This window comes from Dendrobates tinctorius, unplaced genomic scaffold (genome assembly GCF_039654945.1).
Source record: "Dendrobates tinctorius isolate UK_male_01 unplaced genomic scaffold, ASM3965494v1 ptg000075l, whole genome shotgun sequence".
NCBI classification, from domain to species: domain Eukaryota; kingdom Metazoa; phylum Chordata; class Amphibia; order Anura; family Dendrobatidae; genus Dendrobates; species Dendrobates tinctorius.
The window spans coordinates 18,972,452-18,987,191 of NW_027361743.1; the positions used below are offsets into that span (position 1 = coordinate 18,972,452).

Consider the following 14,740-nt stretch of genomic DNA (forward strand, 5'->3'; position numbering starts at 1 on the left):
TGCTGGCTGCCAATAAGTGCAATAAGTACCGGAGCAGAAAAGTGGGCTAAAAAAAAAAAAGAATGGCTGTGGTGATTTGGCATCCTAAGAGAGAGAGACAGACTTTGCTGATTGTACTGGATGACCCGGGGCTTTATTACATCCGTCCCTGGGGGGAGTGGTGTTCGTCTGAAGAGAGCTGTTTCCTCATGCTGGACCCTGGAAAATGGGTGGAGAAGCCCACCGCCGCACCCCCCAAGAACGGGAGTGGCCTAGGTGGAGAGACCTGCTGTGGCTGTTTGGCGCCATTCAGCTACTGGACCTCGGACGGCATGAGACTCTGTAGCTGTCGGGGTATCGGACGCCAGGAATGGTGGTGGCGCCAAGACTTGGAGACCTGCCCAGGGAGTTTCCCTGCGGAGCTGTCGGGCCTGGAGGCCGGCCCTGTTGGACGGCGGGGTGAAGATCAATGGCTGAAAAGGGAGCGGTGGGAAAGTCTGCAGGGAGCCGTGGCGGCTGTGAAGGTGAGCGTGTCCCCGGTCCCGCCAGCAGCACTCCAGCCCAACCTCATCTCCCCACTCCATGCATCAGACAGACCGCGGCGTCCCGTCACCAGCCCTTGGCCTCCCCGCCCGACGCCTTGCACTGTGACACCTACTGTTCTGGATGACGGCGTGGCCCCCGCCAAGCTGACTGCCGCTGTATCCACCACGCTCCAAGCCAATACTGAAATCGGGCCATCAAGTGCAGTGTCCGACTCACCGGAAAGTGCGGCCGCTGCTTCATCAGTGATCCTGCCTGAGTTTGCTTTGCCGGAGCCCGTGGAAGTCTTGGTACCAGCTGCGGCCTATACCACATCGGAGCCTGCGGACGCTTCTACCCTGCCCCGACCTTTACCGCGACCCGCCCACCGGACTCTGCAGCCTATACCGGACCCTCCGCCTGGGTTGTGGAGGTTATCAAAGGGAAGAAGGCCAGAGAGCGAGAGATCTCGGGGCTACTCCATGAAAAAGGAGAGGCTGGCATGGCGGCTCCACGTTCAATCGGGAGACTGGTGCACACAAACCGGGAGAGAGGATATGGCTTTATCCGGGATCGTATCACTGGAGAGAAAGTTTATCTAAATGTGGCGTCCATCCGGCACGGCTGGGCTTTGCAAGAAGGAGACTGGGTCTCCTATTGCAAGGAATATTGCCCCCACGCTACTACGCGGTAGCCGTCATTGCCTGCCCTGAGGGGTACAAGCCTCCATAAATGGATGAGGACTCCTGGGTCTCGAGCTTCAGGGACACTCGAGGCTCAGAGGTATTTTTGTTTTGGTATCCCAGAGACTCCACGGCTGTGGAGTCCCCCTGTTATGGCGAGACATCGGCCGCCAGGAGGTGGCCCGAAGTACCAGCTGTTTTGGACTGCAGGGACTGCAGTGCACTGTTGCACTAGTAGGGGACTGTTCCGCGTCCCCATGAGAGTATATCCTCTGGTGAAGCAGGGATGCCTTTGGAAAAAATGTTTTAAGTGGTTTACTTAAAGGAAGGGGGAGCACCCCTGTCCTCCTTCGATTAATGTTTTTATGTGTTAAAAAAAAAAAAGTATTGCAACAAATGTGGAGAAGTGTGTGGTGCCTTTGAAGTGTTGAAATGTTATTGTTATTTATTTTAAAAAAAAAAATGTGTGTATTCAGCAGGTCCCGGGTACGTGGAGTATGCCGACTCTGACTTAGTTAAGTTGAAAGGACGACGGGACAAGGAGAAGACAGATGACCGGGTGCCAATGCAGGGAGGTCTGTGTGACCAAGAGTTTGTGTGACACAGGGGTCTGTGTGACCAGAAGTCTGTATGACGCAGGGAGGTCTGTGTGACCAGGAAAGTCTGTGTGACCAAGGGAACTGTGTGACTCAGATGCCGACCATGTCAGTGCCAGGTATTGACACCACTTTCATCTCCGGGACGCGATTGTCGAGGATGACAATGGTCAAAGGAAGGGGGAATGTGGGGAGGTTGACCTGAGTACGGCTCTGTCTGTAGTAGAAGACAGAGGTAGGAAAAGAAGGTGTCATGTGGCAGTCTGTCCATTAGAGGTCACTAGAGAGCACCGATGACAGTGGTTATGTAACTGCCATGCGAGAGTTAGATAACTGTCAGAGGTCAAGGTGACTCTGATTGGGCAAAGGCGACTGTCAGGTGACAGTGGGCGGGGCTACCTGGACTGACTGGATAAATTCTGAGGTAAGCTTCTAGAAGCTTCAGTCAGCCAGGGGAGCTCACAAGGATGGAGTGTCTGTTATACAGAGGAGACCCCTCAGGTAGTTTGGACAGCAGATACGGTTACGGGGGTGACCCTTAAGGACGTTGGTCACAGGCAGAGACGGTCTGTGAGGACCTGTAATTTGGTGGACTTTGTAGGGTGAAACACCGTGGTGGATTGGCTTAGGGCAGCCACGGTGCAAGAGCCACAAAGTACACTTCGACGGTGAAAGTCAATAAGCGAAGGTACTAGGTACTTGGTCCTGTCTGCAAGAGAGAACAGTGTAAAAGTCCTGTCATGCATTGTGCTGGTTGTCGTAAAGGCGGCCAATAAAAGCAGAACCTATTGAATACATCTCCTGTCTCTGTCCCGTGCTTGTTGACGCCAAGAAGCGGGTCACCCCCCCATTCCTGTGAGTACAGCACACCTCCACCGCCTATCTGCACTAACATCAGCAGCACCACCACCAAATGATCGCCTCATCTTCCTCCGCCCTGCCCCGCCACCCCTACAGTATGATGGCCTCAACAAAAACATTATTAACATAACATAAAAAGCTAGCCACAATCCTGTGCTGATCAGGTCTGTGTAGTGAGGAGGCTGGAGCCGCGCCTGCTGTGCTGTGTTTCAGATGCACAGACTGAATGGTGGAGTAAGGACCTGGCGGCTCTCTGCTGCACCCACTGTATCCACAGGACTCTGCACCCTGAGGATCACATGGTAAGGGCTCGCTCACACGGGCGTATAACTCGGCTGAGTGCTATGTGATGTTTTATAGGATAGCACTCGGCCCAATGGTTTATTATGGGGCAGTGCAGATCTGCCATTGAGGAAACCATAGCAGCATGCTGTGAGACCATGGGCACTCATACAGTTCTATGGGTGTAAGACACTCACTGCACTCGGATGTCATCTGACTGCAGTCCAATTACCGCGTACAAAGAGAATGGAGGAAATGGAAAATATAAGTTCTGAGTCTTCTCTTCAGGTGCGATCATCGGATCACACTTAGATCACATTCAGATCTAATCGGCCGATCCTCTCGCATGAGAGAACATAGTGTGACCGCGACTTACAGCAATGTCTGTGGAAAAGCAAGAAAAGTTATGGTTATGGCTCTTGAAAAAAAGGGGAAAAAAAGCTAAAAATTAAAACTGCGTCCTTAAAGATGTTGTCCACTGCTTGGACAGCTTCCAGTAATAACCTAACCATGGCCCCGATAATAATAGAGCCCGTACTCCCCTCCGGTGCCGGCACTCGCGGGCCCGGGGCTCTGCTGCTGCTGAGGTGACATCGGGTCTCCCCAGCGTCTTTACCACAGCTCACCACTAGATGGCAGCAGTAAAGTTAGAAGACGATGCTTTCGCTCATGTGCATGGACAATTGTGTCAATAAAGTTTTCACAGCGAATGTTAAGAAGAAAAAAAAAATTCAAGTTGTTGGCGGCTGCTGACATCCGTGTGAGCAGAGAGAGCAGCGGGGCCGGTCACCGTGCAGCTCAGGAGCGGGTAATGTCACCATGCATGTTTCAGAGGTCGGCACAGGACACAGCATAGCACCGACGGGCATTGTGTGCACCTAGTGCATCAGTCACTGCCCAGTGTTACACTACAGGTGCCAGCATGCCCTGTCACAGCAGGGAGCTAATCAGCTGAGGGGGGGTGAATACATAATCACTGCCCAGTGTTACACTACAGGTGCCAGCATGCCCTGTCACAGCAGGGAGCTAATCAGCTGAGGAGGGGTGAATACATAATCACTGCCCAGTGTTACACTACAGGTGCCAGCATGCCCTGTCACAGCAGGGAGCTAATCAGCTGGGGGGGGTGAATACATAATCACTGCCCAGTGTTACACTACAGGTGCCAGCATGCCCTGTCACAGCAGGGAGCTAATCAGCTGAGGAGGGGTGAATACATAATCACTGCCCAGTGTTACACTACAGGTGCCAGCATGCCCTGTCACAGCAGGGAGCTAATCAGCTGGGGGGGGTGAATACATAATCACTGCCCAGTGTTACACTACAGGTGCCAGCATGCCCTGTCACAGCAGGGAGCTAATCAGCTGAGGAGGGGTGAATACATAATCACTGCCCAGTGTTACACTACAGGTGCCAGCATGCCCTGTCACAGCAGGGAGCTAATCAGCTGGGGGGGGTGAATACATAATCACTGCCCAGTGTTACACTACAGGTGCCAGCATGCCCTGTCACAGCAGGGAGCTAATCAGCTGAGGAGGGGTGAATACATAATCACTGCCCAGTGTTACACTACAGGTGCCAGCATGCCCTGTCACAGCAGGGAGCTAATCAGCTGGGGGGGGTGAATACATAATCACTGCCCAGTGTTACACTACAGGTGCCAGCATGCCCTGTCACAGCAGGGAGCTAATCAGCTGAGGAGGGGTGAATACATAATCACTGCCCAGTGTTACACTACAGGTGCCAGCATGCCCTGTCACAGCAGGGAGCTAATCAGCTGGGGGGGGGGGGGTGAATACATAATCACTGCCCAGTGTTACACTACAGGTGCCAGCATGCCCTGTCACAGCAGGGAGCTAATCAGCTGAGGAGGGGTGAATACATAATCACTGCCCAGTGTTACACTACAGGTGCCAGCATGCCCTGTCACAGCAGGGAGCTAATCAGCTGAGGAGGGGTGAATACATAATCACTGCCCAGTGTTACACTACAGGTGCCAGCATGCCCTGTCACAGCAGGGAGCTAATCAGCTGAGGAGGGGTGAATACATAATCACTGCCCAGTGTTACACTACAGGTGCCAGCATGCCCTGTCACAGCAGGGAGCTAATCAGCTGAGGAGGGGTGAATACATAATCACTGCCCAGTGTTACACTACAGGTGCCAGCATGCCCTGTCACAGCAGGGAGCTAATCAGCTGGGGGGGGGTGAATACATAATCACTGCCCAGTGTTACACTACAGGTGCCAGCATGCCCTGTCACAGCAGGGAGCTAATCAGCTGAGGAGGGGTGAATACATAATCACTGCCCAGTGTTACACTACAGGTGCCAGCATGCCCTGTCACAGCAGGGAGCTAATCAGCTGAGGAGGGGTGAATACATAATCACTGCCCAGTGTTACACTACAGGTGCCAGCATGCCCTGTCACAGCAGGGAGCTAATCAGCTGAGGAGGGGTGAATACATAATCACTGCCCAGTGTTACACTACAGGTGCCAGCATGCCCTGTCACAGCAGGGAGCTAATCAGCTGAGGAGGGGTGAATACATAATCACTGCCCAGTGTTACACTACAGGTGCCAGCATGCCCTGTCACAGCAGGGAGCTAATCAGCTGAGGAGGGGTGAATACATAATCACTGCCCAGTGTTAAGGCCCCTTTACACTTAGCGATGCACCAGCGATCCCGACAATGATACGACCCGGTCAGGATCGCTGGTGCATTGCTGAATGGTCGCTAGTGAGCTGCCACACAGGCAGATCTCACAGCGATGTAGCGATGCTCGGTGGTCGTACTCGCTTTTCAGACGAAGCGATGACCGCCATCTTCTGCCCGCGTCCATGGCTCGCTCATCAGCGCCAGCAGGAAGCCAAGAAATGGACGTGGGCGTTCTCGCGCGATCAGCGATAGCCAGTGGGGGAGCCGGTCGGAGGTGAGTGTCACATGTAGCAATATCGCTATGTGTAAAGCCCCCATTACACTACTGGTGCCAGCATGCCCTGTCACAGCTGGGAGCTAATCAGCTGGGGGGGGTACATTATCACTGCCCAGTGTTACACTACAGATACCAGCATGCTCAGTCACAGCTGCATGCTGGGAACTAGTGCTCTGATTATATTGTGTGCAGCAGTGGTCTCTAACCTCTGCCCAAACTACAACTCCCAGCATGTCCTGACAGTCCTTTAAAGGGATATTCTTGACATTAAAACCTATCATAACTTGCGGATCAGTGGGGTGTCAGTGCTGGCACCCCCAGAGTGCTGCGCTCTGCTTTTTCCATCAGTCCCATAGAACAGGTGTGATCACTTTCCTGGGCCTCACAGATCAGGACCATGTGCAGATTGTAGTGCAATGAGCACCATGTGTATGATCCACCCTGGTCAATAATAGCGGGCAATTAAAAAAAATGCTCCTCCAGCGCCTAATACCTGCCTGATCTGACATCCAGGGTGAAAAAATGCAGCTAGACTCCAGACAGGAGCGCACCGCAACCGTCTCATGCAGCCGATTAATAGGTCACGTGTGGGATGCTTCTGTCTGTCCAGCACCTGACGTAAGATGAATCCTTTACTTTTTGGTCTGCACATTATCACCTGTTCTTTGGTTAGCTTATCACTTTTAGGCGCTGCTCCCACGATGAGTATTTGGCGCGTCCTTCATGTTGCAGCTTTTCTGCACCTTTTAGGTAAATTGGGCTACTAGCACTTTTTTAAGTCTGTTTTTTTGCATTTTTGTCTCTTGTTGTGTCACATTTTAAATAAACCTGCATTGTTTTTGGTATTTCCTAGTATTTGCTTTTGTTAAAACATTATTGATACAGTCGTGTGCAGATTACATGTTTTTTTTTTTTTTTGTATGTTTGTTTTCTTCATTTTATACAATTCTATAGAGAAAATCTGCGATATTGCAGAATTGAAGCACACGGCGGGTCAATTTAGGCGCGTTGCATTTTTTTTCCCGGTAAAGCTGAAGCTGCGTTTTACAGTACGAGCAAAAGCTATGAGATTTCAGGAATCTCATACACAATGGGTTTTTTTTTTTTCCCTGACTGAATTTGAAAAATGCTGCGCTTTTTTTATAAAACTGCGGCATGTCGCTTTTTTCTGCGTTTTTGCAACTTATTTTTCACCCATAGAAAGCAATGAGTAAGTGCAAAAACGCAGGTATCCGGTTTTCCTGCTTTTTTGGTGCAAAAATCTAAGGAAGTTGCATCATGGATTTTTTTTTTTTGAGGCACTAAACTTTATCAGCGTGCACAAGAGACAATAAAAACTCAGCAAATCCTGCTTTTTGTAAGCAGCTTCTTTCCTGCCAAGAGAGCAGCAGGTTTTGCCTGCAGAAAAAAAACCGCAACATGTGAACATAGCCTTACAATGAGTAGTAAAGCAGCACAGCGGGTATGATGTCTATATGTCCTGTCCACTTTGCTGGAACTGTAAAATGCTGTGGGGTTTTTTTTTTGCGCAGCGAAAATATAGACCGTCAAAAACAAATTTTGGGAGCTTAACATAAATGATGGTAATTACTCATCGAATATTCTCCTTAGGCCATGATTATTAGATCTTTGCATCTCCACCTATCAGCTGGGTGACAGCGCTCCTGGATAACCTTCTAAGGGCTCGGAGGCGTCCAATTTTGATCCAAGTGTCATATTAAAATCGTCAATGCAAATCTATGTAGTCGCACGGAGAACAGAAATAGGAATTAGATTTTTTTAAATAGTTAATATGCTTTTTTTTTTTTTTCCTACCATCTTACCACCTCTACCTACAGCTCACGTGTGGCTGAATAATACTGCGTTGTGTACGCCATTCTCCATCGCAGCCATGTCAGTGACTGGAAACTTCTTCGGCAAGTTAAGGTGTTTGGCGCTGACTTTGGAGAAGGAGACGGCGCACATTGAGCAAGTGTTCACTCAGGAAGATAATGGTGAGTACAGTGAGGCTGAGTTTGCACTTAGTGGGCGAGCTCAGGTATCCAGTGAGTCCGCATGTTGGCGCAGGTTTCGGCAGCATCATGGTCGCTGCATCTGATATTGATCAGTCTTATGCCTTGAAAACTCCTTTGAAACAAATGTGCACCCCCCCTTTACCTTTCTGTGTGTTCTTACTTTGTGTTTCCTCTTGTTTTTGCAGACTGTGAAGAAGAATCTCCAATGCGAGTGCTGCATGATCTGCGCTCGGATATCATGGGCATAAAGGTGAAGTACATGTTCCCCATTATCCGTACACACTTGCTCGGAAAGTTTTGGGGTAAGTGAATGAAGAGAGTCCCGCAAGTACGGACATTCCCTTCATTCACAGCAAACTGTGGGTCGCGGGATCCCCGTTCTCAAGATCGCAGGCATCTAAGGTCATAAATCTCACAACATATTACCAGGCTGCACATAGAGAACAGTAATGGGGTGACGGATACCTAGCAAAAAAGAGTAAGTGGGTCTCCTGCGCTGCTGACGGAGAGCCAAAAGAAAATCACAGGAGACGAGGTGAATTTTTGTAATTTGTCAACGCATTTCGAAATCATCCGACTTCTTCGTCAGGAAAAGACCACACACACAGCGGAGATCCCACTTACTCTTTCCTAACACATTGCTGTTTTTTTTGTTTTTTTTCATCACTGGGGTGGCGCTTTAAATGTAAGTCTCCTGCACCTGGTCATGTACTCACCCTCCGGCATCTTCCGCGTTTTTCGGCACCCCTCCGGTCCAGCGGCGCCATCTTGTGACGGTGACTTTGGATTGGCTGGGAGTCAGAAGCTATGTCACAAGAGGTCAGTGCAAGTCTATGAAAGCCAAGATGAGACTCTCATAGACTTGCAATGAAAAATTACTGCCTCACCACTCCATGAAACACTGGAGCTGCCGGCAGGTCACTTTTCGCCGGAGACCAACGGGAACAACGCTGGAAAATGATGAAGGTGGCAACAGCACATGAGTATGAGACGAGGCAGGGGACTAACATTGACAGCACCACTCCAGCTATGCAATAAAGAACAGGGTGGAGTGGTGCTCTAACCTGTGGGATTGCAGCAGCTGATATTGTTGTGATATTCACTCATTGTTGTGTGTGACACAATCGCCTCCTTGCACCTTAGGCCGGTTTCACATTTGCGCTTCAGGGCGCAGCGACAGCCTGCGCATGGCCGCCGCTAAGCCCCGCCCCCTGCCGAGCCGCCGCCGGTAGCTCCGCCTCCGGGCGCATGACGCTGCATGCGTCATGTGTCCCCTATCTTTATCACTGAGGACGCAGGCCGTGCGCAGTATGCGTTTGGTGGCGCGCCTGCGTCCTTTCGACGGTGCGCCGAGCGCAACCAAATTGCAACAGGTTGCGTTTGGCGCTGGTCGGCGCACCATCAAAAGGACGCAGGCGCCGCAAAAACGCATACTGCGCACGGCCTGCGTCCTCAGTGATAAAGATAGGGGACGCATGCAGCGTCATGCGCCCAGAGGCGGAGCTACCGGCTGAGGCGGGGCTTAGTGGCGGCCATGTGCAGGCCGTCGCTGCGCCCTGAAGCGCAAATGTGAAACCGGCCTTATTGCCCCTTATCATCACATAAGACCCTATTGCGCTTTTTTTGTTCCCCAGCATTTTCTGCAGGTACGCAGCAGAGGCAGCATTTTGTTCCACCTCTGATAAATTGCACAGGTTGTCCCTCCTTTTTACAGAGTGATCTTCAGGCCACTATTGACAAAAACGAAAAGAAAGGACAAGAGCTGAATCATTTCCTAAAGATCTGTAAAGTGCTGCAGCAGAGAAACGCCTCTGACCTCCAACAAATCAAAGACACGTTTCAGAAGTACGGCTATAACCCGCCTGATTGTGCAGCAGCAGGTAATATTATATGCGCATGATATGGAAGGAATTATACAGTAAAACTGTGGCTCGGCGGTGACACCGCGTCGCCTGCAAATCTCAGTAAGGACAAGTGCACCCAACGACTTTTTCAGGCTGATTCCACCTGGAATCTGTGAGAAAAAGAGGCAAATGGTAAAAAGAATTAACACATGTACAGCACTGTGAAAACAATTTGCTGTGCACATGTTCAATCTTTTCTAATTTCTTTAACCGCAGCAGGCTTCCAAAGCGACCCTGACCAATCTCCTGGTGGCTTCTGCTTGCAAGCCCTATATATTGACATTATTCATCTGTGTAATCAGTATTTTTAGACATCGCTCATCTCTTGATAGTGTTCCTTTAAATCTATGTTTTGCACCTTTTTCGTGAATTTACAGAACACGGTGACCCGTCTGAGGAGCCAGTCACATCTGAGAGCGCCGATGAGAGTTGTCAGAGCTCTGACCCACAAGACCTTCCACCCCCACCAGTCATCGAGAAGCAGGTCGCATGGGATTTAATGCGAGTCCCCCAGCTCTCTGACTTTGGCCTGTCTCATTACCAGCTTCCCGTAGTGTGGGAACCGCAGATTAATAAAAAGGCTCCAGAAGAGAAGGCAAGACCCTTATATCAAGATATCCGCTCTATTAATGTGGCCAAGACCCCAAAGTACGCCTTATGTAAGGAAGAAGACTTCTCTCAAATCCAACACTTTGGGATAAGTGACAACAGCGCAAATCTGAACGATGACTACACAATGGCACTAATAAACAAAAAGAAAAGAAGGTATGTGCCAGGAAGGCTTGTATATACTGTAAGCTCACAGGTGCTCGAATATCCAGACTAGTCCTGACTTTTAAAGGGGTATTCCCATCTACAAGAACCTATCCCAATATGTAGGTGTAATAATAATATTGGCAAATACATCCAATTAGAAATGTAGTATAGTTCTCTTGATTAGCTATGTTGCTTACGTCGTGTACAGGGCATTGCAGTAGTTTAGTGACAGTTAGTGGTTGTAATCATGGAAGCCTAAGCTACTGCAATGCCCTGTACATGACGTAAGCGTCATAGCTAATCAGAAGAACTATACTACATTTATAATGGGAGGCATTTGCTAATATTATTATTATTACACCTACTACATATTGGGATAGGACCTTGGCACTGGGAATACCCCTTAAGGGCTAATTCACAAGACTAAATAGTAAGATGTATTTTCTCATTGTTTTATCAGTCTCTAACAGCTTCTTAGGCTGCGGTCATGTGAATTGGCACCTAAGTGATGTGTAGACGATGTATTATCATGTCCATGAGCTAATCCTGGTGGACGTTCTCCAGAACAGTTGGAATTTCGTACTTATTTGAGGCCATATAGTCTCCGTGCCAAAATGATCAATCTAAATCCATAAGGAGCAAATATGTTTGACGAGACTCCTATACTTATATAAATGTACCATAAATATATTTCTTACTGCTATATTTCCCTGCAGTGGTCCTGAGAAACCAAAAGAATCATCCAAGGACATTAAAAATCTGCTGGCCACCCCTGCCCATCTGACTTACAGGAGAGGTAAGTGGCTACCTAACATAATACACCTTGTGGCCTAGACTCATATGATGAAAAACATGTCTGAGCTGTATTTAGTCCAGGACCCTTAGGACAGCGAATTTACAGGAGGGGCACAGTGCACTGTAACCAGCAGCAACTCATTTTCTTTTTCATTAACCCCTTCACGACATGCGCAGTACGTGTACGGCGCATGTCATGTCTCCCCCTTTGATGTCGGCGCCGGCGATGAGCCCACACCTTTCCCGACACATGTCAGCTGTTTTGAGCAGCTGAGGTGCCCGGAACAGTCGCGGGCAGAGCTCCATAGTTGTCAATGCCCAATTGCTATGAGCGCCGCCCAGTGGTCGGCGCTCATAGCAAGTAAGCCATTCTGCTACATACAAGCGATCTGATCATTGCCTGTACGTAGCAGAGGCGATCGGGTTATGGCAGCTTTAAAAATATAAAAGTTCAAATCACCCCCCTCCCCTTTGCCCCATTCAAAATAAAACAATAAAAAAAATCAAATATACACACGTATTTGGTATCACTGCGTTTAGAATCGCCCGATTTATCAATATAAAAAAGAATTAACCCGATCGGTAAACGATAAAAAAATTAAACGCCAGAATTAGGTTTATTTTTGGTCGCCGCTACATGGCATTAAAATGCAATAACAGGCGATCGAAAGATCGTATCTGCACCAAAATGGTCTCCTTAAAAAGGTCAGCTCAGCACGCAAAAAATAAGCTCTCCCCCAACCCAAGATCACGAAAAATGGAGACACTACGGGTATCGGAAAATGGCGCAATATTTTTTTTCTTTCACCACTTAAATAAAAAAGGAACCTAGACATGTTTGGTGTCTATGAACTCGTAATGACCTGGAAAATCATAATGGCGGGTCAGTTTTAGCATTTGGAGAACATGGTAAAAAAAAAAGCCAAAAAACAGTTGTGGGATTGCACTTTTTTTTGCAATTTCACCGCACTTTGAATTTTTTTCTCGTTTTTGAGTACACGATATGGTAAAACCAATGGTGTCGTTCAAAAGTACAACTTGTCCCTCAGAAAACAAGCCCTCACATGGCCATAGTGACCAAAAAATAAAACAGTTATGGCTCTGGGAAGAAGGGGAGCGAGAAACAGAAACGCAAAACCGAAAAAGGGCTCTGTCATGAATGGGTTAAAAAAGTAATTTTGTATCAACTAGTAAATGATCTTACTCAGACTTTTCCAGTTGGTTTGTCATCATATTAAAGGGGCTGTTCACTACTAGGACAATGCCTTCTTAAATTCTGTAGTCCCCTAAGTAAAATAAAAATTAAAAAAAACCTTGTACTTCCCTTCTGCATTATGTTTGTCACGTGACTGGTGCAGCGCTCACATTTCCATCATCAGAAACTTACATGACCTAAGATTGTTAAGCAAGCACTGAGGGACCCAGAGCTGGCATCGCAGGAGCGGGAGAAAGTACAGCCTTTAAGAGGGTTGGCTACTATTGACAACACCTTCTTAATTACTATATTCCCGCATGAAAACAGACTAGACTTACCTGCGATGCCGGCCCCTTTCCAGCAATGTTGGTGCCGGGGCTCACTTGATATTGTCACAGGAGCTCTGCAGCCAATCGGCGGTCTCACCTAGGCAACTTCACTTTCCCTATTTTCGGACTTTTGCAGGAAGTGAGAAAAGCTGCTGCTCTCACATCCTCTGGATATCAGTTATGTCCAATTGAAGGGAGAGTAAAGCGGCATCTGGCTGCAGAGCTCCCGTGACATAATGTCACACAATCTCCGGGGCACCCAACGCTGGCATCGGAGATGAGAACAGGCTGTTATGATTTTATATGTGGAAATATAGTGATGGTGAAAGGGTTGTCTGAGTAGTGGAAAATCCCTTTAAGAGAAGGGTGTGGGGTTGAAGAGTAGTTTTACTATTGAAAATAATTTGATTAGAGGTGATCCCGATCCCCTTGTATTTGGCAGTTGTGGGATCTCACCTGTTAGCTGAAATATCCATAAATTCATCATAACATTTCTTGGTAGATCTCAGAAGTGTGGACTCCCCACTACCACCCGTGTTCTGCACCCCCGGACTGAAGGTTCTTAAGCATGTCGGCCTTGATGTAATGGATGAAAAGTGTGACACCAAAGCAAAGTAAGTGCAATACAGCGGTATAGATGTATTATAGGAGTAATATGTGTGTAAGGTAGCGGAATGTGGTAAAAGGGGGACTTACAGCTGGCCATCACTTTTTGCGTTTTCATTCTTTTCCTCTCCTTCTTACAAGAACCATAAATTTTTTTTTTTTTTTCAGTCCCCATAGCCAGATTTTTTTTTTTTTTTTTTTTGCTGGACATTATGTTCAGCAATTGAAAAATCACAATTTTCATTATTTTTTTCTATGGTAGGTGCACAACTGAAATAATTTTATCCTTTGATAGATCAGATTTTACAAACACAACGATAACAAATACATTTTTTATATTTTACTTATTTTTTTTCCAGTTTTAATTTTTTTTTCTTATTTTTGAATGGTGAAAAGGTGGAAGATTAAAACTTTATTTTCATAATTTTTTTTTTCAATCCGATAAAGTGAGGAACACCGAAAATAATCCGATTAGACATCAAATAAAACACACATCCTTACCTTTCATTGGAGTAAAAATATTAACATCCAATAACCTAACTGAACCATGGAATTAATTTTGTTTTTTTTCAGTGTGACGGATGATGATGCCACCTCTTCATGTCAGGAGAGAAGTCAGAACCACCTTGATGTTTGTCAGCCCCTGCACAGTAGTACGTCCCTGCCTGCGCTGTATAATATACTGAGCTGGGAAGGGTTTTATTAATTGGCATGATGTGATCGGTCAGCTTGTAACCTAGCTGACCTTGTGCTGTCTTTATTTTTATTTTTTTTAATCAGATAGTTTTTATTAAAAGTTTTAGAAATGACAGGCATGTACAACTTACAACATGTTGTCAAACATTCCCTTCCCCCATAACACCCCCCTCCCCTTGTCCGATGGCATATGGACTGGTACATAGTGAATAAACCCAATTCCATCACACAACCATATCATATGAGAAATGACGATTAACAACCGACAGGAGACCACCTCCAGGGCCCACTCATTAATCTAGGAGATTTGAGGCAGCCAGGCCGGGAACCTTCAGCCATCCCTCCCATATTTTCCCAAAAATATGCGGCACACCCCTCCTGAGGTACACAAACTTTTCCCTATATAATATTAGGTTCAACCTATTGATGTATTCTTTTCTTGAGGGGATTTTGGCAGAAATCCAGTGATAAGCTATCAACTTTCGGGCCACAAACAGCATTCTGGCCACAGCAATTTTAAGGTATTTATCCCCTCCCACCTCATCAACATAACCCAAAACACAAATCGTGGGGTCCCTGGGAATATCC

At 47.6% G+C, this 14,740-nt stretch overlaps 1 protein-coding gene across 3 annotated transcripts in view; it reads left to right on the plus strand.

Annotated features, from left to right (window-relative positions):
* The first annotated feature begins 3,587 nt into the window (after nt 1-3,587).
* Nucleotides 3,588-14,740, plus strand: part of SKA3 (spindle and kinetochore associated complex subunit 3) — a 35,210-nt gene continuing 24,057 nt past the window's right edge. Inside the window, exons 1-8 of one of the 3 annotated variants that reach the window (XM_073583042.1) lie at nt 3,588-3,731; nt 7,695-7,850; nt 8,057-8,121; nt 9,586-9,751; nt 10,153-10,540; nt 11,248-11,327; nt 13,353-13,464; nt 14,030-14,109. In XM_073583042.1, the coding sequence (XP_073439143.1) occupies nt 7,748-7,850; nt 8,057-8,121; nt 9,586-9,751; nt 10,153-10,540; nt 11,248-11,327; nt 13,353-13,464; nt 14,030-14,109 (994 nt within the window). In that variant the 5' untranslated portion in view covers nt 3,588-3,731; nt 7,695-7,747. Of the gene's footprint in view, nt 3,732-6,358; nt 6,475-6,542; nt 6,607-7,694; nt 7,851-8,056; nt 8,122-9,585; nt 9,752-10,152; nt 10,541-11,247; nt 11,328-13,352; nt 13,465-14,029; nt 14,110-14,740 lie in introns of those variants that run through there. The other 2 variants (XM_073583043.1, XM_073583041.1) reach the window with 2 other exon arrangements.